We start from the raw sequence: 23,276 nt of genomic DNA, 5'->3' as shown, positions 1-23,276 counted from the left end.
ATTTCACGTCCGCAACGCCGGCGTTTCTTACTACTCTACTGAAGAATCGCCCACGGGCAGAATCTGCCTGCTTCTGGCAACTACTTCGTCCACCATTGGCATGACCCCCGAAGTCTTTATTTCATAGGCCATAGGATCTCCTGTCCTGCTTGCAACGTATAATAAGATACGTTTTACATCCCCACGATCGCATAAACGGACATGATCAGAATTAGAAGCTACCCTTGTTGTCGTCGTCGTTGTTTTAGGACGGGAGGACTGGGCGGTGCTAGTGCAGTACGTGCACATCATATAGCGTTCCATTGCGACATTATAATAAAAGATATATATAGGAAGTGCCGGAAACCATAGTAAATGGTAATCGATTCTACATAGTCATAGAGTCTGAGTTTGTCGCTGTATGAGCGTTACCGTGTGCTGATTGTATCGACGCGAATGGTACCGCTTATCACAAACGTATATCAATCTAATCCTTCTTGTTCCACACTTGTCTGCCTACCATTTCCCCTACCACCTCGCCCACTGCCAGACTACTAGTCAACCCCGGGCTATTGAAACCCAACAGCTCGATGAAACCCTTCCTTTGTTCTGCATGGCGAATGAGAAAGTCTGAGAACCCAGCTTCGGGCGGTGCAATGTTCGGTCGAATGCCAGCATAGTCGGGCGAAAGTAAGGAGGGGTCGATAGTGGGAAGATAGTCCTGGACTGAGCGAGCAAAAGCTGCTATGCGCTCTGGTGAAGAAGCGGGCGCGAGATGCGACTGCCAAAAATCTGGGTCCCGAGCGGCATCAGCAGAAGTTCCAATCGTTTGGACATCAGGACCGAATTTGATGTTACCGTCGAGGTCAAGCGTCTTGGGTACACATTAGCCTGAATCAACAATAGTGGAGGCTATGAGTACTTGCTAGATGAGTACCCAGGTGGTCGACGTTGACGCTTGGACAAGGGTAAATCAGTCTCGAGACATTGCCAATGCCAGGTCCCTTGTAAGACATATAATTACCTTGATTTTAGCTTCATTCCATAGCAGTGCATACTTACCCTTGACAGGCCATAATTCTGCCAGCTCAGCTTCGGATACAACGCCCTCACACAGACTGACTGATCCAAGTCCCGCGGCATTCACCACCGCATTCGCGCGGACACTCTCTACCTCTCCCTTTTCTCCTTCCTCGAGACCTTCCCAGCCAGTCTCCATCTGTATGACCCATCCACTGCCAGACTCCTCTCGATCAATTCGAACAACTCTCGTCCCGAGTACGATAACACCTTCTCCCCTATCTTCTTCTCGAGATGCCGAAGGATTGTAATCAGGATCTTCAACTTCTCTTTCCAAGCTGTCTACCAGACCCTGTGAATCCACGATACCTGTCGAAGGAATGAGCAAGGCCCCACATACTCTTGGAGAAAGGTCAGGCTCAAGCTCTCGAGCCTCGTTACCGCAAAGGAATCGAGTAGCGATGCGTGAAGAGGAAGGGTCGCCGGGAGTTGTCAGGAATGAGGGGTGGATGGAATGTGCTTGAAGCTTTTGAAGATAGGGTATTTGGGAGTCGGATGTGGCGACAACAATCTTCCATGATGAAGATTAGTTTTGTTTATAGTTCGTACTTTGATCGAAACGCACTTTTCCAGTACGTTTATGCCCAATGTCGAATTGCTCACACCGTCTGTAGAGCATGTCCCTCCCTTGTATGCATAGTCTTGACTTTATACTTCCTAAAGGATAGCTGCGCGTTTTTAGTTCTGCCCCGTAACCCTTTGTGGAGCGACTTACTAGATACCTGAGTGAATGACCTCTGAGTTTCTCGCGCTACTCATCAGCCCTCGCAGATGCTTATCAACTCACGTCGTTTCCTGTCCAAGCTTACTGAAGGTCAGGATTTATGCACGGAATGTTAGAAACGAGCTCACTTGACCGTGGCGCTCTACCAGAAATGTTGTCCTATCTTTTCCTCCCTTGTTGACGAGGGCAGCGGCTACACTGAGACCTATGACACCGCCGCCAATGACGAGGTGATCGATAGATGTAGAAGGGGGTTTGAATGGGTAGACCTGGCGTAATAATTTGGCTCTGGATATCGACATGTCTGATTAGTGGTCCCTAAAGACAGACACTTGAAAACACCTGACGGTTCATCGCTTTCTATTTATTCCATCCCTGGGTGGGGTCGATATGCCGAAGTCGGCGTTCGGCACCATTCGACGAGGAGCGACGACGCGACTGACTTTTTTGGATTTGCCATCCCTCATAAGCGATCTCCTGCATACATGCATGCGGATGCAAGAATGAAGCTCCATAAGGATAGAGTTAGATGCATCGCGGAGTCATTGAGCTTGGAAGCCCATAGTTGCGTGGTGGAGCGGGACTGTGGACTTACAATTCAATGGCACAGCCACGATGTGGAAGATGATGTATAAGGTTTCTGAATCTCACTGAAAGCGTCAAAAGCTTGCAACTCACGACCGCCAGCGCTTTCCTTCGTACTCTTTTCCCACCAGTACCCGTGGCATCCTGTCTTGCTTGGAACAGAAAGCAGTTGAACAGCAGACCAATATGAACACCAGGCCGCCCCCTCCCTCAGGTAGGTCCTCCTGGAGCACCCGTCCGCCGTCGCCACCGCCACTGCCATCGGACGTGAACTGACGATTGTCGACAATTCTTCCCCCACCTATCATTGACTGGTCTCTCCCACTGCGCCGCCCGCCAAATACACCCTTCCGCTATTCTGTCCTTCCCATCCATTCCTGCTCCTTTCAACTTCTGTGACTCGTCTCACATATAACACCAACTTCGCTCGATCTGTCTTTTCTTCTCACGCCCATATCAATCTGTGCTTCCCTCGACATCTTCGTCATAACCATTTCACCTCATCAAAATGTTCCTCCGCACTGGCTCTACTAAACCCACTGTCCCCGCACCATCCGACGCCGCGAACTCTCCGCCTCCAAATACCAATGCGACTAACGATGACAATATAGGCCCGCCCCCTCGATATACCGCCGTTGTTCGCAAAGTTTATCCTTTCTCACTGCGCCCTGTTGTCATCTTCCTATCACTTGCTGGGTTTATTTATGGTTTGGCTCTGGGAGTAGACTCAATCACGGACAGAAATGACGCCAAAGGTGCGTTCTTTCATCCCACATTGCAGACGTTTAGATGCTAACGATCAACTGCAGAGACTTTCAAAATGCAAGTTTTCGATATCGTAGCAGGAATCCTGTACCTAGTAGTTGCAGCGATTGAAGCTTTCGTCATCCTCGTGGCTGCTTTGGCAAGTTCATTTCATCCAGTCTTCACTATCCTTGCTCATGATGTGAATAGCAAAGCCTCTCTCTGGCACGATTGTTCATTGTGGCAGTCCCCATTGGGCTTATCATTAATTTAGCTGTCAATGTCATTGAAATCATTGCGCATTTCACCACCAAGGTATGCTGGAGCGACATGCCTGACGTTATAATGGGTTTAAATTAATCGTAACTATATTTAGTCTGATCTGATTGCGCAATGTGTGTACAATGAAGATAGACAGGCATATAACGACGTAAGCACGGGTTTCGCCAAAGTTATCATTGATTGTCTGATCCCAATGTGCAGGTGGGGGGTATCGTTGGGAACATCACTACAAGCGAGGCCAATAGCAGTAAGTCTCATCATTAGCGATCACCAAGTACCGGAGGAATGACATCCTGCTAGTCTGTACAAGTTTATGGAACAGGGGTACATGGGCAGTCTTTATCTGGCTTTTCGTTACTCTTGCCCTTTCTGTAAGTTTAAAAGTTAGATGATCATTTCTGACCAATTTACTGTCAGATTGTATTCGCTTCGGCATACTTTTCATATTATCACCAGCTCCTTGACCCATCTTCTGTCCGTACGCGTCAGCCAGTCTACAACCGTCAGAACCAATCCTACCCTCTTCAAAGCGGTCCAGGTGGATATCGCCCGCCTCCCCCTGCAGATGGTCAGCAAGCCTGGATGGTCCCACCTTATCCTGGACCTCCAAACTACGCAAATAACCCACCTCCTCCGCGCGGATGGGACAAATCAGATTATCATCCCGATGCGGAATGGGCTCAGGCCGATTACACCACACCTTCGCGCGAGAGGGATATTGTCGATAATAGGGAAGAAGAGGAAGCTTGGGAGCGCGCTCAGTCTCAAGGGGTCACAGCTCATCTGACAGGACATGCTCCTTCAAGAGCCAGAGAAGACGTTGAGCGCAATAGTGGTTATGTTATCCCTAATGCTGAGGAGGATGAGGAATGGGAGAGGGCTAGGAATGAGGGTGTAACGGCGCACCTGACAGGTGCCGCAACGAAGAGGGATCGAGAAAGGGATGTCTGAGCGTGCTACGGATAAGGTGATTAGAAGAGCTTGATAGCGTCCCACGAGTGTTTTCTTGATTATGTAGGATACTTTTGTCGATATTATATTTGCATCGATAGGCTGAGAAATGTTTGCTTTAGATTATGCTTACATTATTCGAAAAGGTGAAGGTGTATTGAGTGTAACGCATTGTACCATGTGGCTATCCTATTCAACTCCATCTGATTACCATCCGACCTGCACTATCTTTCGCCCGACACCTTGTGACCACTCCTTGACAGTAGAATGGTAGGCGCCATTTGCCTCTGCGGCGTGCAAGAAGGCCTGAAGACCTCCACCAACTCCAAAATAAAGGACCTGTGCAATATTAACGCCTAATACAAGAGCATACTCGTGTGTTTGACTTACTTTGGCGGCGACTAGTACAAGCCCGCTAGATACCTCTCTCAAAGGTCGCTTTGCCCAATCATCCTTGACCCTCAGATCTTCTAAACTGCTTTCGAGTTCCACATCCACCTTGTGCTCAATAGGTCCAGATTTCCCGACTGCCTCTCGCAGAACATCGATCAAAGCTGGTGTACTATCCTGTGAATAGATTGTTTCGGCGGTCAAAACCAGTCCATAACCATCCTTCTCTTCTTTCAACTCTTTGCTCAACCCTTCCCAGTGTCCATAGGTGAATTTTAACTCTATGCCTCTCTCTTCCAAAAGCTTCTGGAATGCCTCAACAAGGTCTTTATTCAAACTGAGGTTTCCCGGTTCTTCCAGATCAGGTACAACGGTTTCTATTGGCTCGTCACCTTCATCTGCCAAACGAAGCACTTCAGGGGGGAGATATGGGAGAACAGCAAGTATGAGATTGGGAAGGCTGACAAGGGAGAGGACAAGATGATTGTAATCTTGAAGGTGGAGTATTGTTTTTGAGGGAGTAGAAGAAGTGGGAAGGGACAAAAGAGAACGAAGTAGAAAGGCTGTAGGGAGTGAAGTGCCACAGCCAACCTGAACAGACCTTAGTCCCAAGCGCAAAACGTTCGCCCACGAAGACTTACTTCTAGCACTTTGCCGCCCTTTACCCATTCACCGACGTTTTTGTTCTGTTCTTCCGTTGAGTTTCCAGCCAAAGACCTTGCCAAAACTTCGATGAGATCTACACCACCTTCCCACGTCTTTAAACCTCCTTCATAAAGGCCAGGTATCAAGTCCGTCTTGGCGTCCACATAGTCATCTTCATCTTCATTTTCTGGGGTCACGTTTTCTTTAGATTCGTCTTCAGTTTCTCTGTTGATGAGCTGGAATCTTGCATCGAACAAATCTCGGCGTAAAAGCGGCGTATACAGGGTTTGGTGGTAGAGAGGAGAATAGGAAATAGCGTCAGGTAATGTTTTGATCTACGGAAACGTTAGGTCAGACATGCTTCGCAGATACAAGACACTGACCAATTCATCTAAGCTCAGGTGGTGGCAGCTCCTATCAACGCCCCGATCATTTTTCGCAGAAGCCGAAGTCCCAGCATCCGCCTGAGATGATTGTGTCGAGGCGACAAAGGTTGTGGTCGGAATCTGGACCTGCTCGTCGTCTACCTCCTCCTGATATGCACATTGAATTAGAGCCGAGGGCTACTTTGAACAATCAAATGTCATGACTCACAAACTGGAAATCGAACTTGAACATGGTGTGGCTTCGTATTTTTTGAAGCTATCTGTGATCAATGAGAGGAAAAATGGATGTCATAAAAGTCGCCAAAAGGTGGCTGGAGAATGCTAATAATGCGCCGTTGTCCCGATCTCAATTATTAGACAATTCGGGTGATGGCGATTTATTACGTCTATAAAACAGCACTAGTAGTAGTAAATGTTCGTTAGTGTTACTCGTATAATTTAGCGGAAGGCTGTTCCACCCAGACGAATCAGCAGAGCAAGTTCTTGGTATGGATAATTAAGTTATTTTTGGATATGTACCCATCATACATTGTCAACAGATTCATCCAACCTGATCCTAATAACGCGAGCATACACAGGCATTTTAACGTCTGATCTTGTTCAAAATCCCATTATAAACCACATTATCCCAGTTATCATCCCAATTGGACCATTCATCCTCTCCGACGTCAGCAGTGGGCAAGGTGGCTCTTCGTCTCGGCGTGTTCATTCGATCAAAGTAACCTTTAAGATCGTCTAGCTTCTCCGAGGACGGGAATGAAGAAAGAATATCCTGACTCCCGTGTCAGATCCTTCGGCCTATCGCATAGAAATGTACTACTCACTATCATTTGCTCGCCTAACTCCTCCCCAGTACCGAAAACTTTCCCGTTTTCCCCGTCTTTCACCAATTCACTGATACACTGGAAGTCTTTGGCTAGTACGGGAACACCGCATCCGAACATGTCGACCACCTTCATGGGCAAGTCCTTACCCGAGCTACTAGTGTGCAAACTCACACCCAGATCGGCACAGCCCAGAAGGGGAGGATACTCTTGAGCAGGGACAAAAACACAGCGCACGGTGATATCTTTCCATTTTGAAATTTCCCTGGATTTCACAATATTTTCGAACGGAGCGCGAAGGGCTCCCTTGCCTGTAATAAGAACAACAAGTTTGGGAAGAGCGGATCCAGAATCTACAGCCGATTGGTACAGATCGAGAGCCGTGATGAGTAGCGAAAAATCTTCGTCGGCTGTCCATGAAGTGGAAGAGATGATCAATGCCGGTCTAGTGTGTTTCAATACGGCCAGACCTTCAGAAGAAATCTCGGTGAAGGCTGTATGAGTGGGATCATTGGTATCAAGATGTGAAGGAGGGAGGGAAGGCTTCAGTTCAGGCAAAAGGCGCGAGAAAAGTTCGTGCTGTATCATGGGCACTGTGCGGTGGAAATGGGTAGGCGGTCTGTCGTGAAGAACGGATGTCCGTCCCCTGCATATTGCATCAGTGAGGCCTAGGGACAATATAACGCTTAAAAACCTACTTTAGGTCCCATTCTCTTATCAGAAATTCTTGTAAAGCCTTGGTCACAAAGAGGTGTGCGTACGCTGTTTGCCCAAATGTTGACTCAAACCTAGAAGACTCAGTCCACATTTGAAGTTATATGTTAGGCCGACTTACCATTTGGCAATTCTGACAAGTCTCGAACCTTCTCCCACCCTCAGTCCAAGGATAGAATACCCGGTGTTGTGCCAATCAATGATCAATTTCGTTTTGGTGGCGAGACAGATAAACTGTGCAAGTGCCAATGTAGGAATCGAAGGGGGATTCTGTACCAAGAGGATTTCTGTATTGCAGGGAACTCTCCAAATGCAGGTGTGAATGACTGAGAATACCTGATATATAATCCTGATTGGAGCTCTCAAAATCCACGGCAAAAGCCCCACCATCTTGGGCGGTTCTTTCAGACCCAAAAGATGTACCATTGGATTTTCAAGTAAAGCTGATGTAGGTGGCGTCTCGGCATACCCCACCATAAAAGTGCGCCAATTATGTCTCGCTAGCGATTCCGAATGATACATCATTCGGGGACTTCGACCAATGTCACCCAGTACAAGAACAGTCGCTGTGTGATGTAAATGTGGGCGCGTTGCAGTGCGTCTGGCAAAGAGAACGAAAAGAAATGTAGGAGGGCCTACGAAGGTAATAAACAGTAGGAAAATTTGGTAGACTGGGATGGTGTCTGGGTCTTCGAACGGGTTGTAACGTCCCTCCATGTTGCCGAGATTAGTTGTGCCCCTTAGTAGAGGTTCGTTCCGGGGAAATCAATTCGGAGTATTTCCACCTGGCCTCTTGGAGGAGACTTAAGTACCTATTTACCGCTGTAAATCCTTTCAGGCAATGAAGGCTGTAGGGTGTTGAAATCTGAAGTCTCTTTCTTTGTTCGTGGAAGTCTGATCTGACTTCTACGATGTGGAGAATAACTAATATGCAGAACTCTGTGAGAACGAGCGATGACGGACCGGTCCCCTACCGTCATCACGTGACCCGGTAATCAACGGTCATCCAAAAACAACCACCACGCCTCCAGCTGCAGCTGCTGTGAAATGACGGCCATGACCGATCATTCGGCTACGTACTACCCTCGTACTACCTACTACTACATACGTACGTAAAGATCTAGAAGTCGATTGATCTGATTATTCGACAAAAACACAACAGATCAGACTCCGCTGCATCCATACATACACCAATGGCATGCTTAAAGTTCATGCAAAATGTGAGCTGTAATCATCTTACTAGGAAGAGCCATCGCTGATTCCAGCTTCGCTCACCAACGCAGGTCTGGCAGAGGACTCTGTCTAAAGGAGGTAATGTCACTCGGCTGCTGCATCAAACGTGCGCACAGAGGGACCAGACTGACCCAATGCCCTATAACAACAGGCCATGATGCCAATGTCCTCTCCTCTGTATGTGGAGGTAAACAATCCGCGCTAATCAACAAGGCTTATGTTGGACCATAGCTGCGTCTACTCGAGGCTCGGCCAGGATATATCAGGGGAGCGTTCAAGATAGATGCGAAACATTTGAACAACCACAACGTTCGTCATACTCCTTTCCACTATGTGACTAATTGGCGGAGCTGAACAATCTTCAGACGATTCACGGTGGTGCGATCCTCACTGTGGGTTTTTGAGACCGACGGTCAAGCACATGTACTAAGGGATCTTATCGTGCTAGCTCACAGACACGATTACTTCCTTATCCCTCTCTACTCACGGCCTTTTAGCTCCCACTGGTGTCTCCGTTGACATAAGCACATCCTTCGTTCGCCCTGGTGGCACGACAGGCTCTGACCTCATCTGTATCGGTACCGTGGAGCAGCTCGGTCGTACATTGGCTTACACCAAGTGCGAGTTCTATACTCCTCCTGGAGGTGAAAGAGGTAATAAGCTTGTGGCATACGGAGCGCAGACAAAGTTCATGGGTGGTGCAAAGCCTGTGGTCAGGTTCAGCGCGGATGGAGAAACCGAGTTACCCTTGGAAAATACCGAGGCCAAGCTGTAGAAAGCCAACGTGAAGATCGACGCGAGCACGATACGATACATTGATGACCGACTGGGTATGCCATATTTAGAGCTGTATACAACACGTCCAAAACAAGGACAACACTAGTACTGTATCTTGGTATTATTTTTACCTACTTCTAACTATTCTATAGATTCTTTCCTTTTGAAACTCAGTCGTGACTGACCTCCCTTCCCTATTTTCAGTCCCTTGCCTAAGGGCTTTGAACTTCTTTTTCTCTGAATAGCGACTTCAAGGACCAATCTTGTGATTTCCAACAACTGATGGAGCCTAGCTTTCACGGTCACTTTCTTGGAACCATCGCCTTGATCGGCTATAAAAAATTGGTCAATCCTCCACTCGGTCTCCAGTCGATCATTACCAGGACTCACAAATTCTATCCCGACATAGCCTGATCAATCCCCTAAGGTCTTCCACAGGATGCGTCATCATCAACTCCTTGACATTCTTGATTGAATCCATCTTGATGGGATGTATGTCCACCAGACCCTTGATATCGGCGATTGCAGCGTACAGGAAGGTAACGAAGAAGTTCTTAGCGTTCCAATCTATCTCGACACCAGGAGGTGGACGGAGCGATTCGTGTAATGATTGGATAGGAGCAAGGAGATGAGGAACGGCGGGAGCACGAAGTGGTTCAGACTATACAAAAAAGATCAGATGGACCCCCCCCAAAAAAGCCAGCGTCTTACCAACTGATCCATTCTAGCCAAAGTTCCAGGCGAGATATACTCCATCCCTACCCATTTATGCACTTCTCGCGTGAGGGGCGTCATTTGACCGAGCGCTTTGAGCACTGCAGCTCGCACATCGTCACCATATGGCTCAGCACCCTTGACAATCTGCTCTGCGGCGATTCTGGCGTAATTGACAGGATCCTGAGGTCGGTGTCAGTTCTGAATGAAAACGGTAGGGCATAATGGACTTACTATCCTGGCTGCGTGAGTCAGAATGACGTTGATAGCCTCGTGGATGTGCAGTCTGACTGCTGTGGAGGAAGATTTATCAATAAACAGAAGAAGTAAGACCGGAATGATTGTTTGTAAAGTGGTATTGTCAACCGCGCTTGGCGCTCTGTTGAATACTCATGAGTATTAATGGCCTAACGAAAGTAACTTTCAACGTACGCGTTAATTCTAGTTTTAATTAGACGACATGACACAACGCATATTGACTCTCGTTTTCGGACGGTTATGATTGGGTCCAAATCACTAGTCAAGCCCAGGCGGGAAAGAATATTTTTGCGAGCTCCGGCTCGTGAAAGTAAGGAAAAAACCTGGGTCGATAATGTTGCGGTCATTCCTATTTCCCGACTATTGTTCCATTGAAAAAATACTTCCGTAGCGACGGAGAGTAATTGAGGGTGCGAGGCGCTTAGAGCTGGGAAGTTACATGAGAATTGTCATGTAGACGCGCACATCCAAGTACTCACCACATTTCCAAAGCCACTGACCGATAGCCATCTCATATTGGGAATCGATCTGCAGCAATATACCTGACGCCAAAAGGCTGATAAGGCTCATGATATCTATCATGATGTATCAGCATAGTCCAGGCAGTTGAAAGTAAAAGATGAAGATACCTTCAGCCTCAACTGAGTGCCTCAACTCCTGTATAATCGCATCACCACCCTCGATTTCCAGATTTGGTAAACGCTCCACCTTGTCCCTCGCCTGTTTCTTACTTTCCCAGAAGCCTTCCCATGCCAAATCCATACCTTGATCATCTTTAACTTTGGCGTCCCTCAGCAGCTCATCATCAACTGCCATTCCTTTTGCGCGCATCCTTCCCGCAAGCTCATCCAAATCATAGTCTCCGTCAAGATCAAAATCAAAACCGAGCTCGTCTTCTTCATCTGTTCCGCCAAGTTCATCATCTGTGTTAACTTCGTCGTCGGTATCGGAAATGTCTTCGTCAAGAATCGGGTAAGTGCCGCCCTCTGTCTCAACCTTCTCATCCTCTTCGATGTCTTTCAAAGCTTCTTCAAGATCATCGCCAGCTTTGATACCCTTGAAAATGCTTTGCAAATGTTTGTCTGCAGCTTTACGTTCTTGAGCAGCTTGTTTTGCCGCAGCCTCCTTCTTCTTCTTCTCCTTTCGCTCTCGGCGCTCCTGCTCTTTTTCCTCTTTTCGTTTCCGAGCGGCTTCCTGACGTTCTTTGTGGGTCTTTTGTCGTGATTGGACAATGTCTTGAAAACTTGATGTAGATGAAGATTTTTGAGGAGAACGACTGGCAATATCCCTACTTTTGGTCAGCAACAGATCACTCATGACGCCAATTTCACTCACTGAAGCATCTGAGCCACATCCCCCTGGCCCTCTTCTTCTTCTTCATCAGCAGCCGCACCAAGGAGTTCGTCCATTTTTCTTTTCTCTTCCTCCTCCTTCCTCTTCTCCTCTTCCTTCTCCGCCTGCTCTATAGCTCTCGTTTCTGCCAGCATCTTTGCATACTTGTCCACTTGCAGCTTTCTTTTCTTTGCCGAGTTCGTAGGCGAGTTTTCCATTGGCGTGGCTCGTTTCTGGGCACTGTGAGGAGTCTCAGGAGTAGGTCGCTTGGAGGGCGAGAGCAATAACTGGGCGAGGCGAGACGGCGTGAGTGCAGAAGCAGGTGGTTTTGAAGGACTTCTCTTCAAAGGTGTGGCGGGGGTGTCGAGATAGGAGGAAGAGGACATGCCGCTGGTGGAAGGCATGTTTTCGCTGTCGCCTTTCGTGGGACTTGTAGACACTGTCCACTCAAAGTTGTCCCATTCATCGAGCTACATCGTGTCAGGACCTATAGAAAGTGAAAAAAAAAGAAATACTCACATCGAGTTCGCCCGACTCATCGTCTTTGACTCCTTCCTTGGCTTCTTCTTGAAACTCTTGCTTCTTTCCCGTCTTTAGAGCGTTTGTAGACGGCACCTCGATATCCACATTTAATTCGAGAAGAGAAGGCGGGGACAGCTGGGCTTCCTTTGCTGCAGCAAGAGGAGAAGCGATCGACTCGCTCAACGTCGAAGAAGAAAGCTCCCTCTCCTCGTCACCGCCGCCTTTATCAACATCATCGTCAGAATCAGAGAGTTCGGTGAGAGGGCTGGATGGCGGTATAGAATTGGTTTCTTTAGGTGGGGGAGTGAACGAGCCATCAGACGTAGCATCTGGTACTGAATAACGTTGTTCCTCTGCTGAAGGAACGTTTTCGGGCTTAAAGATGATTGACTTGGAAGTATTATCACTTTGACGACGAGGTTCGGGCGAGAGACTCCTTAAATCAAGAACAGACGTGATGTTTTCTGAACTCGTGAGGGGCTGCTTTTGCTTTCCTTTGCCCTTCCGTAGTGGCTGCTTTGTAGGACTTGTCTTTGAAACCTGACGTTGCTTAGCAGCCTGGTTAAGCAAAGACAAGGATGAGTTCCCAAGTTTTTTTAGGGGGCTCGGAACCTTTGAACTTCCTTCTCCCAACTCTTCAATAGGAGGTTCACTCTCCTTGGCCGACTCCCGCTTGGTCAACCTGGGGATCTCAACTGACACTTCACGCCCAAACGCCTTGACCATCTCAGGGGCTTCGGATACATCATTTTTTCTCTTTTTGACTGAAGCAGAAGTCCCTTGGAAGGTGGGCCATTCGTGAATAGGTGTGTCAATCGCTGGAAGGGCATACGCTCCAGGAAGAGGACGAGCCCGGCTGGAGCGAGACGAAGTGGGCGCGGAGTTGGTGGAAACTGCTGGAGATCCATTCATCTGATTGACTCTTAATGGGCAAGTCTCAATCTCGTCGATGTGATTCTTCGCGGGCAGCTTCGGGGATACGACTGCAGCTTTGACTGGATTACGGGTAAGTGTAGAGATAGCCTTTTCAACGGAAGCGGAAGCGGGAGAGGATGAAGGCGTGGTGGTAGGTCGGGTAGGGCTTCTTGCAGTCATTGATACAGGAGTCGACACGTCTGAAGGAAGTGGAGAAGAGGAAAACTCGGAAGATGGAGGTTGTGATGAAAGTTTGGGAAGAGAGGGAGCTTTGCGAGGCGTGGGAGAAGGGATAGTTGCAGGTGCGGAACGATACAGCTCGGTGTCTGCAGCAGTCTTGAAGATAGAGGGTGAATTTTTCGACGGACCGGCGACCACAGTCACTGGGCGTGGTCGAGCACGTTCTTTCCCTTTACCCTTGGAGCCTTTGATCGCCGACGCGGTCGTGGCAGGTTGTGAAGTATCCTTGGGGGTTAGGCTTGTTGCTTTCAGAGATTCATGCAAAGTTTGCGAACTCGAAGAGCTGAAAGGTGACGAGGTCAAATTCTGGATAGGACTAGTCCCGGAGCCAGGCCCGGAAATGTTCTCATCCCTGGGACGGGCAAAGAGGGATGATAGAGATGCCTGGGATAAACCTTTACGTTTGTCGTCTTCGATCTCTCTCTTCCTCTGCGCCTCCTTTCGCGCCTGCCTGCTGGACATGGTAGATGATATGATTATGATCGAGCTGGAATTACTCTCGGCGTCGTTTTTATCGTCGTCAGAAGACAGAGTAAGATCAATGACACCCTCGGTGGTTGATTTTCCTCGTCTCGACTTCTTTGGCTCCTTTGGCGAGTCTTCGTCCTGTGTGAGGTCCACAAAAATGGGCTTTTTGTTACCCTGGGTCGACGATGACTGGGATGGTCCTCGCAATCTTTCTTTGCGGCGTGTGTCTGCGGGCTTTGCCCGTGCGGGACCGAGGGCGGGATAAAGGGGCTGAAGGCCTGCTGATTGGGCTGTCGAGTGGAAGTGCGAGAAAAAGGCTGATGCGGGGGACGGGCGGTCGGAATTGTTGTTGTCTGTGGGGTCCGCAGGCATAGTCAGCGCTGCGCTGTGCTACTCAGTGACGGGACTCTTTTCTGCGCGACAAGGCAACAAGTCGCGCCCGAAACAACAATAATAAATTAACCCGTTTCATTTGATCCCGCCCGCCTCCACCTTCGCGCCCTGTGCACACGAGCCTCCGCCACACCGCAAATCGCCGCTGCCCCGCCTCTGCTGCCGGGTACCTGACGCATGCTCTGCCTGTTGTGACGTCATTGATATGCGCCTGGCCCCCCTCGTCACCACTCAGCTCTAAACCGCTTCACGGGACCTCTTAAAACGCACTTTTGGCAATTCACAATTACTTTCTCTTCCTCATCTCATCCCAAAGACACTTTCGTACAGCACATCAACAACCACAATGTCCTACGCTTCCGTTGCTAGCCATAACAGTGGGTCTCATTCCTCGTCGACCTTTTAGGCCCACTGACATCCTACAGTCCCCTTTGGCGAAATGCCCGAACCAGACCAGTCTCTCTCTGAGAACCCTCCTCCTGTCGCCGAGGTAAGCCGTCTCCTCCTTTTAACCATCACACCTACGCATATCCCTAAACAACTCCACCTCAGGCCGTTGCTCCCGAGGACCCTCTCGCCTCTGAGCTGCCTACTTCAGTGGAGCTTCACCCCCCCCCTGAGCCTGAGCCCTCTGTTTCAGACGTGGCTCCTAAGCCCCTCTCTCCTCCCCCAAAGAGTAGTGTACAGCTTCCAGAGAGTGGCGCTGAATGGGAAAAGAAGAAGGGCAAGGCAGGACAAGAAACCAACAAGAAGGCTCAAGAAGTAAAGAAGGGTGCCAAAGAACTCAAGAAGGAGGCCAGGGTGAGTTCATTTGGACAGTAGAAGGAGTATGGGGCTCATTTTTGGGGAAAAAAGGCCGAGCTAAACAAGGCCGAGTCTAACTTGGCTCCTTACTGGGAGAAGACCAAGGACGTTGTTCTTCGACCCGGCACTCTTGGTGGTCTTGTGGGTGTTGTCAATGTCGGCATCTTGGGTACTATTGGTTACTTTGCCTACACCAAGCGAAACCAACGTTGGGATAACCGAATCATCGGTGGGACCATTGCGAGCACTCTTGCCCTCTTTGGTGCCGAGGGGTAAGTATATTCCTTAAATCATTGCTCAGTCTTTACTAATCCTGACATGTAGCTACCTTGCCGAATCTTATCTCTCTACACCTGAAGGCCGTGCCGAGGCCGATCGAGCAAAGGCTGAGGGCTCCAAGTTCTATCTCCAAGCCAAGGAGGTTATTCTCCGTCCAAAGGTTGCCGGTGGCCTAGTTGGTGCTTTGAACGTTGCGGTACTCGGTTCAGTTGGTTATTTCAGCTACAAGAACTGGAACAAGATTTGGGACCCTAGGATTGTTTTGGGGGTGGCCGCTGGTCTTGTTGGGTTGAGTGGTGTTGAGGGGTAAGTCAATGTCTAGCTCCGGCCAGTTCATGTCAACTAATTTATGGCAGTTATGCGGGCAAGCGTTACGCGGACGAGCACTAGACGGAGTGATCTGAAGAGAGAAGAAGGTTTGAGATGTCATAGGTAGCCACAACTGTTTGTATGTGTAATGCTAGTTTGATCACTCTCAGTCGGTCGTCCTTGCTCCATTCTCTTCGGGATGTTTTCAAGTGATCCTTGCAAACAATAATGATTGCATGGAACATATTACAGGATGACAAGCTTTCATACTAGCGCGTTATCAAGGTCTTTCCAATCACTCTTCTTCATCACCTCTCTTTCTCTAAAAAAAATCATTAGCCAACGCTCTGTCAAGGCAGGGAATAAACCCACCTTCATCTCCCTAGTCACCCTCGTCCTCGCTGCCTCATGCCGCGCCAACTCGGGATTCATCTTGCTCATCTTACTCTTCTCCACTTCTATTCTCAAGTCGTACATGACCTCGTCATCATCATTCGTCAAGAACGTGATCGCCACACCGGTCTTACCGGCACGACCCGTACGACCAATACGATGGACATACTTTTCAATCGTGTCGCTCATCTGCCAGTTGATGACGAGTGAAACGTCAGGAACATCAATACCTCGACCAGCAAGATCGGTAGCAACTAGAACAGAGATTTCGCCATCGCGCAAAGCTTGCAGCGCAGCTTCTCGTTGTTCTTGAGACTTGCCGGAATGGAGGGTGACACCTGACATGCCTGCCTGCTGAACGTACTTGACCACCATATCTGCCGTCTTCTTCTGATTGACAAAAACGATGATAGGAGGTGGCAAGCCGATAGTACGGAGGATTTCAATAAGTCTAGCTTTCTTTTTCTCGTCACCGTGCACAAACTCGACCCTCTGCTCAACGGTATCAACAGCTTCACCAGCATTACCAATAACGACAGTCGCAGGCTTGATCAAATACTTTCGCGCAAGACGCTCAACGGCCGGGGGCATAGTAGCAGAGAAAAGAGTCGTAACTCGCCATCCTTGCCATTCACCTTCTTTTGTCGGCTGCAGCGCAACTGAGTCGTCGGGCTTGACAAATGTAGCAGGCATCGAGTCGAGGATGAAGTTGAGGTCGACTTCGAAACCAAGGTCGACCATGCGGTCAGCTTCGTCCATGACGACGTATCTACATTGGCTCATGACGAGTATGCTCTTGTCAACCATATCCTTCAGTCGGCCGGGGGTAGCGATGATGATTTCGGCGCCGTCACGCAGAGCAAATTGTTGTTCTTCGACAGATCGACCACCGACAATTGAGACACACTTGTATCCCAGAGGAAGGGCAAATCTACGAGTTTCAGTCTCTATTTGTTGGGCAAGTTCTCGAGTAGGCGCCATGATAAGGGCATAAGGGCCAAGATGGCGATTGTCATCGTTAAGAGGGGGGAGATGACCGATGTAATCGAGCATAGGGATGACGAAGGCGGCGGTCTTACCAGAACCTACAAAACTATTGTTAGCACCAGGCGAAATACGCATAAATGGTAGACAAACCAGTTTTGGCGACACCGATTAGGTCGCGATTTTGCATTCCAATAGGGATTGCTTGCCTTTGGATAGGACTGGGCTCCTTGTAACCGATCTCTTCGATGATATCCAAAATTTGACTCGGAATGGCCGATTCTCTCCAGTTCCTTAAAGGATGAGGGATCCCACCACCTCTAGCTGCAATACTAAAGTCTTCACGGAAGATACGCCAATCTCGTTCCTTCATCTCATCGAGGGGCTTGTCAGACCAGTGGCGATCATCATCCTTGCCCTTGACAGCGCGACGACGCTCCAGCGGGTCCGCATGGCTATACAAAATTAGAACGACTTCTCAAAGTCCTTTAAAAAAAAACTCACTTGTCACTTCGAGTCTCATTCTTCTTGGCTCCATCCATCCCTGCTAAACGTCCACCAAACATCGTGCCTCCCGGAACCAACTCTCGCACTTCCCTGGTCCATGAACTCTGGTCTGCAGCACTCGTATCATCTTGCTCGTTCCAATCGAATATGATTTTCTTGTCTTGAGCCTTTCTCAGACGCGGCTTCTTCCCATCTGTCCTCTTTCCGAGATAGCGAGCACGGAGAGCTTCAAGTTCTGCCTGAGAAGGGGGAACAGCGTCTCCCGAAGCTGTAGTAGAGGCAGGTCCAGGAGAGGCAGAACCAGCAACAGGTGTGGAAGACAACTGACTGGGAGAACCTTGCGCAAATCCGTCGTAAGGAAGTCCGCCACCGTTTCTACTTTGCATACTCCTTGGTCCCACAGGAAGGGCGGCACCGCGAGGCCCAGAAGGGATAGCAGGTCCAGATCCATCTCGGCGGTCTCCAAAGCCTCTCCTGTTGTCACGGCCGTACCCATCCCTCCCATATCCATCACGATCATTCCTACCACTGGGTCCGGCATTGTAGCCATATCTCTCTTGCTCATGGCGTCGCCTCTCTTCTTCGGCAGCACGATCAAATTCCTCTCGCTGGCGACGTTCGGCATCTTCACGTTCTTGCTGTTCGCGAACCTCAGATTGACGCTTTTCCAAAGCAATCTTTTGTCGTTCTGCTTTGCTCAAAAACTTGGGCTACAGAGTCGATCGGACATTAGCAGCAGTTGTGAGAGAGTTGCAAGAAGACTGAGCATACCTTGGCAGCGGCTTCTTTCTCGGCCTTTTGCTTTGCCAACATATCTTCAACTGAAAGCGGACCTGCCATTTTGACTCAATAGTATGTCTTACGCTAAGACTTTCCAGAGAAAAATAGGACAACAAGAACTGAAATAAATTATACCCTTGTTCTAAAATCGACCCCATCCACCAGAAGCTTAGTGTACGTCGTCTAATTACGTAATCTACTAATAAACATCCGCCGGATCGGGCCGAATGACGTTGCGGGGAATCCCTTCTTCTCTTTCCTCCATGTCTCTTTTTTTTCCAGAAAAATATACACACATTTTATCCGTGAAGCAACAAGAATGAGCAAAGCTATCATTTCCCCCTCCGTGCTTGCTGTGAGTACTGGCGCAGGACGGCAAAAAAGATGTATATGAATTTTGTGCGGAGGCGTGGAGCTGACGGATAATCAGAGCGACTTGTCCGACCTCAGCAACGAGTGTCGACGAATGATGGCCAATGGATGTGACTGGCTTCACATGGGTTTGTCAACTAAATACTTATAACTCATATCCAAACATGCTCACGGTGTACCATCGTGTAGACGTCATGGATGGCCATTTCGTCCCCAACATCACCATGGGCGCCCCCATCCTCGAACACGTTTACAAGAATGTCCCCAACATCTTTATGGACTGCCACATGATGGTTTCTAACCCTTCTCAATGGGTTCCTGAAGTCGCCAAGGCAGGTGGAAAACTCTACACATTCCATTATGAAGCTACCGGTACGTCTCTATTCTCTTTTGTATGAGCAAGTTCTCCGGCACTGAGACATACTTGTTATGTAAAACAGAGGAGCCCGAAAAGGTCATTGAGCTTGTCCATTCCCATAATATGCTTGCTGGACTTGCTATTTCACCTGAAACCCCGGCTAGCGCCATCACGGACTCCCTTGGTAAAGCTGCCGATCTCTTGCTCGTCATGACCGTCCGCCCTGGCCGAGGTGGTCAAAAGTTCATGCCTGAATGCCTCGAAAAGGTAAAGGAGTTGAGGGAGAGATTCCCTGGCAAGAACATCCAGGTCGATGGTGGTGTTGGATCTGGCAACGCTTGCCAGTGTGCCCAGGCCGGTAAGTCGTCTTTTCTTCCTTTTTTTCGGTTTCGTTTTATGCTGTATAAGGCGAAAAACTCGGACGCTTGAAAATGGATAGATGAGAGAGGCAAATGGCAGGCTTGATAAGTTTTGGAGCGCAAGACTGATCTTTGCGCGCAGGTTCCAACGTCCTTGTCGCTGGTACTGCCATCTTTGGCGCCAAAGACCCCAAGCAGACTATCCAAGAAATGCGCACCGCTGTGGACGGCGCTATTGCTCAGCAAAAGTAAAAAAGGCGCGCTTTTGAGATAAGAGCGAAGGAAAGTGTTGTGGTAAGACAATTTGGGTATTTGGTAGGGGGGAATTTTGTTGGGACGAGAACGTGCATGAATGACGACGCATTACCAGAAATTCCAAAAGCGCCTGCACTTTGATAGGCTGCACTGATCGTCTAACATTTTGCATTCAATCTACTTGCCTTCGTGAAACATCCCATTTCGTCAAGTGATAATTGTAGTAATCATCGAAAACAAAGAAACGCAAAAAAAGAAGAGATACCGAGAACTTTCCATAGATACGATGAACGAGAAAAGGGAAACAAAGAAAACTGATGAATAGTACACATATGATTGTATTGAGGGAAAAAAGAAAATGCGGAGAGCATCCGAACATGACATTTTATCATGATAAAGAGCATGATGAGAATCATAGACAATTATCCCGTACTATAACCCAGATTAGGTTATTATATCGCCAATGATGAAGGCGCCATTCACTGAATCGCCATCCTATACCAGTTTCAACTTTATGCAGGCTCTGGAATAGGCTCGGTCAGATAACTAAAATTCGCGATCAGCATTTATTCGAACTGCAAATCAATTTCCAGACTCACGGATGTCGTAAAGCGTCTTGCACCTTGATCCGGACGTCCGGATCATGCTCTAGCAGTCTCGTACAAAGGTCAAGGAACAACTGTTGATGTCTGTTGGCAGGATCGATCACTTGCCTAATAGTATACGTTGAGTACAATGACAGATACCGAAACCGCCTGCCGCCGATGACTTACTTTAGGCTTTGCATGCTCTTGACATATTTTCTGCTCGCCTTGGAAACCGTAGAGTTTGGAAAATCTATCTTGTTGCCTTTAAAGTACTCTGGCTTTTTACTCCTGCTTCTTTCGTCAGTCACACTCGTTTATCGCGTCATGCTAAAGATTTTGTTCCACTCACTTTCCCTTCTCAATCATCCTCTGGCTAAACTTACCCATCACAACCTCCATCATCGCCAAATGTTCCAAATTGTCGTGCGTCTGAAAAAGCGCGTTTCCAGTGTAGAACTCTACCAGGATACAGCCTATACTGAACATGTCACAAGGATAAGACCATGAAAGACCAAGTATGATTTCAGGGGCACGATAGTGTCTAGTAGAGACGACAGAGGAATGATATTCAGATTCAAAAGTGGCAGAACCAAAATCGATAAGACGGATTTCAGTGTTCTGTATTCGAGCAATCAGCAATCGTCGTACATCCCCTGGCGGGATAAAACACACCTTGAGGATGGACTTTGAACGAGCATTTCGGACTCTAGGGCCTGCTAATCTCGCCTCATTTGAACATAAAAGAATATTCTCGGGCTTGAGATCGGTGTGCACGAGCTTGAGAGAATGCAAGTCTATATTCTTTAATCAGCTGCGTAACCCAAGTTGGAGATGAACGGTTACTTGCAGGACATGCTTCTTAATAAACTCTTTGCAAAGTCTTGAATGTGCTTATCCGGAAATGGTTGGAAACCGTTCTGCTTTAAAAAGTCAAATACGCTCATTCCGTACAACTCTGAGACGAGACACGGATGGTTCCGGAAGTCAAAGTATTCGTCGAGATGTATACATTTGCTAAATCGCTTTAGCACATGTTCCAACGAAACAAGACTAGTTGTGAACTTACTTGTCATTCCGTGGATCATGCTTTCTAAGCGTTTCAAGCACTCTGATCTCAATTTTGCTCGCCTCACGGTACTTTTGCACGGCCCGGATAACCTTGATCGCGACTTTACGCCGTGTCTCAATATGTCTTGCTTCAACCACCTTACCAAACGTTCCTTGACCCAGTAACCTGACAATTTTGTCTGTTGTAGCGATTAGTGAAGCTCTAGGTGACTGCAGATTGATTGCTCACATCTACCGCCGATAACATCGTCAGGCTTGACAATGTAATGGCCTTCTGGGTCATCCCACGGTGGTGGACCCTGCTGCTGAGCCGGCTGGGCGGGGGCTTTCTGGTACTGGGTGGCCTTTGCTGGGGCAGCCTGTTGGGTCGATTGCCAGGTGCCGGTCGTCTGTATTGATGCCGACGTCGCCGTCTAGGAGGCTCTGTCAGCTTACATACAATGGGGCATTTATAGACTCACACTCGCAACCTTGGCTTTTGCCTTCTTTCCCTGGTCCTCCTCCAACTTTCTCTTCTTCGTGGTTCCTCCCGCTGCTGTACCGGCGGTGCTGGCCACGCTGCCGTGCCCATTTGATATGCTCACCGTATCTGAGTAGCCCGCGTTCGTGCTCGCATAGGCCTGATGTAACTGCTGTTGCTGGGCTGCTTGCTCAGCCGCGACCTGCGCCCGCGTCCTCTTTCTCACAGGCTGCACCATTGGGCTGGCAGAATCGTCAATGACGATGACCTCCTTGCGCTGGCCGTTGGGCTCGTACGTGTGCTCGGTCGTCCATCCCTTGCCGTTGGCACCTCTTCTTGCTCTCGTGCTGGCAGAGGCCGGTGCGCCGGTAGTCGCTGATGCATTGGATGCAGCCACTGTGTCTGCGGTCGACGGCTCGGCCTTTTTGCGTGGCGGCATGGTGTCGAGAGGCGGCGGTGAGCGAGAGTACCTGAACGTCAACGGAGGCGGGATCCGGAACGGGGACGGGGCGCGGTAGCCGTACGCGGACGGGGTGGGAGGGGGAAGATAGGGGGAACTTGGGTGGGTGGACGGGTGGGACGGATACGACTCGCGGTAGGCGAGCGGGACGGAGACGGTGGGATCGTAGTAGGCTCGCGGGTGGTCCAAGCTGGGCGAGCCGGAGTGGGAGGCGGGGTGCGGGGGATGGCGGGACGGGCGCCGGAGGGAGTCGATGGCGGGCAGCGGGTGGGGCAGCGGCCAGAGACACGGCGGGTTGGGGGAGCGGAGCACGCGGTGGCCGGACGGGGTGTGTGGCAGGGGGAGCGGGTAGTACGGGTGGGGGAGCGGCAGCGAGGCACGGAGGGTCTGTGCGGACGAGTAGGGCGGCGCAGAGTGCAGCGGGGCGCTCGCCGGGGGCGCAGCGACGGAGGAGATGGACGCCCGGGGCGGCAGCGGAAAGGCGTGGAGGAAGGACGGGGGAGGGAGCGGCGAGTGCTGGGCGTCGTGCGGGTATGGGCTGCGCGGGAGGGAGTCTGCGGGGCGGGGGAGGTGGGTGGCGTGGGCGAGGTGGCTGCTGGTGCTCATTGAGCGCTTGTCCGTCGTCTTTCTGCCCTCTGCGCGTTCTTTCTCGTACTCTTCGCGGGGCTTGCTATAAACCCGACAACCACTCAGTTGGCGAACCACCCTGGGGGGCTTTTTTCCGCACTTGTTATTTTGCCTGGCCGCCAGCTATATTCTCGTTCTCTTTCGCTTCTTGTCTGGCGGGATGTCCCAAGCACTGCTGCTCGTCTGCGCGGATGAGGCAAAGAAAAGATGGACAGATAAACAGCCGGCCATGCATCCGTCATATCCAGCGCCGGGCGGGTAGTGAACTATGATCCAGGACTCGTTTTCTCCTTCCCTGCATCGGCTTTCTCCTTTGCCCCACACCATGGGGGAGGCCACCACTCGGCACGGTACGGTCATCCGCCGCCGCATGCATACACAGCTCCAAATTTTTCCCACAAATCCCACCGCCGAACGTGGTGTGCCTCTCTCTAAACCCTCGCACTCTCCCGCAACGCGTATCGTATCATGAGGACACCTGCATTTAGCTTTCATATAATCGACGCAACCCGTCCGAT

At 49.5% G+C, this 23,276-nt stretch overlaps 10 protein-coding genes across 11 annotated transcripts; 4 read left to right on the top strand and 6 right to left on the bottom strand.

The window, feature by feature from the left end:
- Nucleotides 1-466: 466 nt before the first annotated feature.
- Nucleotides 467-2,085, bottom strand: CNBA6520 (hypothetical protein; the record flags this gene model as incomplete). Its single annotated transcript, XM_772437.1, has 7 exons — nucleotides 467-853; nucleotides 906-1,003; nucleotides 1,042-1,570; nucleotides 1,625-1,727; nucleotides 1,775-1,810; nucleotides 1,847-1,863; nucleotides 1,912-2,085. 7 exons carry the CDS (start codon nucleotides 2,083-2,085, stop codon nucleotides 467-469), a joined length of 1,344 nt encoding a protein of 447 aa, XP_777530.1.
- A 469-nt stretch (nucleotides 2,086-2,554) lies between these two features.
- On the top strand, nucleotides 2,555-4,345 carry CNBA6510 (hypothetical protein; the record flags this gene model as incomplete). The annotated part of the gene is made up of 8 exons (XM_772436.1): nucleotides 2,555-2,582; nucleotides 2,980-3,123; nucleotides 3,178-3,272; nucleotides 3,323-3,427; nucleotides 3,489-3,542; nucleotides 3,596-3,641; nucleotides 3,695-3,765; nucleotides 3,812-4,345. The coding sequence occupies 8 exons, from the start codon at nucleotides 2,555-2,557 to the stop codon at nucleotides 4,343-4,345; spliced, it is 1,077 nt and encodes a 358-aa protein (XP_777529.1).
- A 207-nt stretch (nucleotides 4,346-4,552) lies between these two features.
- Nucleotides 4,553-5,998, bottom strand: CNBA6500 (hypothetical protein; the record flags this gene model as incomplete). The annotated part of the gene is made up of 5 exons (XM_772435.1): nucleotides 4,553-4,684; nucleotides 4,736-5,326; nucleotides 5,377-5,715; nucleotides 5,764-5,913; nucleotides 5,975-5,998. 5 exons carry the CDS (start codon nucleotides 5,996-5,998, stop codon nucleotides 4,553-4,555), a joined length of 1,236 nt encoding a protein of 411 aa, XP_777528.1.
- A 351-nt stretch (nucleotides 5,999-6,349) lies between these two features.
- On the bottom strand, nucleotides 6,350-8,021 carry CNBA6490 (hypothetical protein; the record flags this gene model as incomplete). The annotated part of the gene is made up of 4 exons (XM_772434.1): nucleotides 6,350-6,538; nucleotides 6,591-7,236; nucleotides 7,289-7,378; nucleotides 7,426-8,021. 4 exons carry the CDS (start codon nucleotides 8,019-8,021, stop codon nucleotides 6,350-6,352), a joined length of 1,521 nt encoding a protein of 506 aa, XP_777527.1.
- Nucleotides 8,022-8,700: 679 nt separating this feature from the next.
- CNBA6480 (hypothetical protein) lies at nucleotides 8,701-9,312 on the top strand (the record flags this gene model as incomplete). The annotated part of the gene is made up of 4 exons (XM_772433.1): nucleotides 8,701-8,724; nucleotides 8,769-8,846; nucleotides 8,903-8,929; nucleotides 8,986-9,312. The coding sequence occupies 4 exons, from the start codon at nucleotides 8,701-8,703 to the stop codon at nucleotides 9,310-9,312; spliced, it is 456 nt and encodes a 151-aa protein (XP_777526.1).
- Nucleotides 9,313-9,455: 143 nt separating this feature from the next.
- On the bottom strand, nucleotides 9,456-14,135 carry CNBA6470 (hypothetical protein; the record flags this gene model as incomplete). Its single annotated transcript, XM_772432.1, has 10 exons — nucleotides 9,456-9,646; nucleotides 9,705-9,975; nucleotides 10,026-10,211; nucleotides 10,263-10,407; nucleotides 10,461-10,713; nucleotides 10,766-10,861; nucleotides 10,916-11,529; nucleotides 11,622-12,088; nucleotides 12,138-12,698; nucleotides 12,753-14,135. 10 exons carry the CDS (start codon nucleotides 14,133-14,135, stop codon nucleotides 9,456-9,458), a joined length of 4,167 nt encoding a protein of 1,388 aa, XP_777525.1.
- A 367-nt stretch (nucleotides 14,136-14,502) lies between these two features.
- Nucleotides 14,503-15,629, top strand: CNBA6460 (hypothetical protein; the record flags this gene model as incomplete). Of its 2 annotated transcripts, none has more annotated exons than XM_772430.1 (6): nucleotides 14,503-14,533; nucleotides 14,582-14,646; nucleotides 14,874-14,957; nucleotides 15,012-15,232; nucleotides 15,285-15,545; nucleotides 15,596-15,629. In XM_772430.1, the coding sequence occupies 6 exons, from the start codon at nucleotides 14,503-14,505 to the stop codon at nucleotides 15,627-15,629; spliced, it is 696 nt and encodes a 231-aa protein (XP_777523.1). The 2 variants fall into 2 exon arrangements, with proteins under 2 accessions (XP_777523.1, XP_777524.1); XM_772431.1 differs by having other exon boundaries at nucleotides 14,709-14,957.
- Nucleotides 15,630-15,843: 214 nt separating this feature from the next.
- CNBA6450 (hypothetical protein) lies at nucleotides 15,844-18,272 on the bottom strand (the record flags this gene model as incomplete). Its single annotated transcript, XM_772429.1, has 5 exons — nucleotides 15,844-15,870; nucleotides 15,921-17,026; nucleotides 17,079-17,380; nucleotides 17,430-18,142; nucleotides 18,204-18,272. 5 exons carry the CDS (start codon nucleotides 18,270-18,272, stop codon nucleotides 15,844-15,846), a joined length of 2,217 nt encoding a protein of 738 aa, XP_777522.1.
- Nucleotides 18,273-18,531: 259 nt separating this feature from the next.
- Nucleotides 18,532-19,553, top strand: CNBA6440 (hypothetical protein; the record flags this gene model as incomplete). Its single annotated transcript, XM_772428.1, has 5 exons — nucleotides 18,532-18,567; nucleotides 18,643-18,712; nucleotides 18,774-18,956; nucleotides 19,025-19,300; nucleotides 19,444-19,553. 5 exons carry the CDS (start codon nucleotides 18,532-18,534, stop codon nucleotides 19,551-19,553), a joined length of 675 nt encoding a protein of 224 aa, XP_777521.1.
- Nucleotides 19,554-20,068: 515 nt separating this feature from the next.
- CNBA6430 (hypothetical protein) lies at nucleotides 20,069-22,737 on the bottom strand (the record flags this gene model as incomplete). Its single annotated transcript, XM_772427.1, has 9 exons — nucleotides 20,069-20,102; nucleotides 20,156-20,269; nucleotides 20,330-20,431; nucleotides 20,493-20,761; nucleotides 20,816-20,937; nucleotides 21,012-21,157; nucleotides 21,210-21,390; nucleotides 21,441-21,624; nucleotides 21,673-22,737. The coding sequence occupies 9 exons, from the start codon at nucleotides 22,735-22,737 to the stop codon at nucleotides 20,069-20,071; spliced, it is 2,217 nt and encodes a 738-aa protein (XP_777520.1).
- Between the last annotated feature and the right edge of the window lie 539 nt (nucleotides 22,738-23,276).

The sequence above is a fragment of the Cryptococcus neoformans genome, chromosome 1 (genome assembly GCF_000149385.1).
Source record: "Cryptococcus neoformans var. neoformans B-3501A chromosome 1, whole genome shotgun sequence".
Taxonomy (NCBI): Eukaryota; Fungi; Basidiomycota; class Tremellomycetes; order Tremellales; family Cryptococcaceae; genus Cryptococcus; species Cryptococcus deneoformans.
This window is presented reverse-complemented; position numbering and strand designations above follow the sequence as displayed.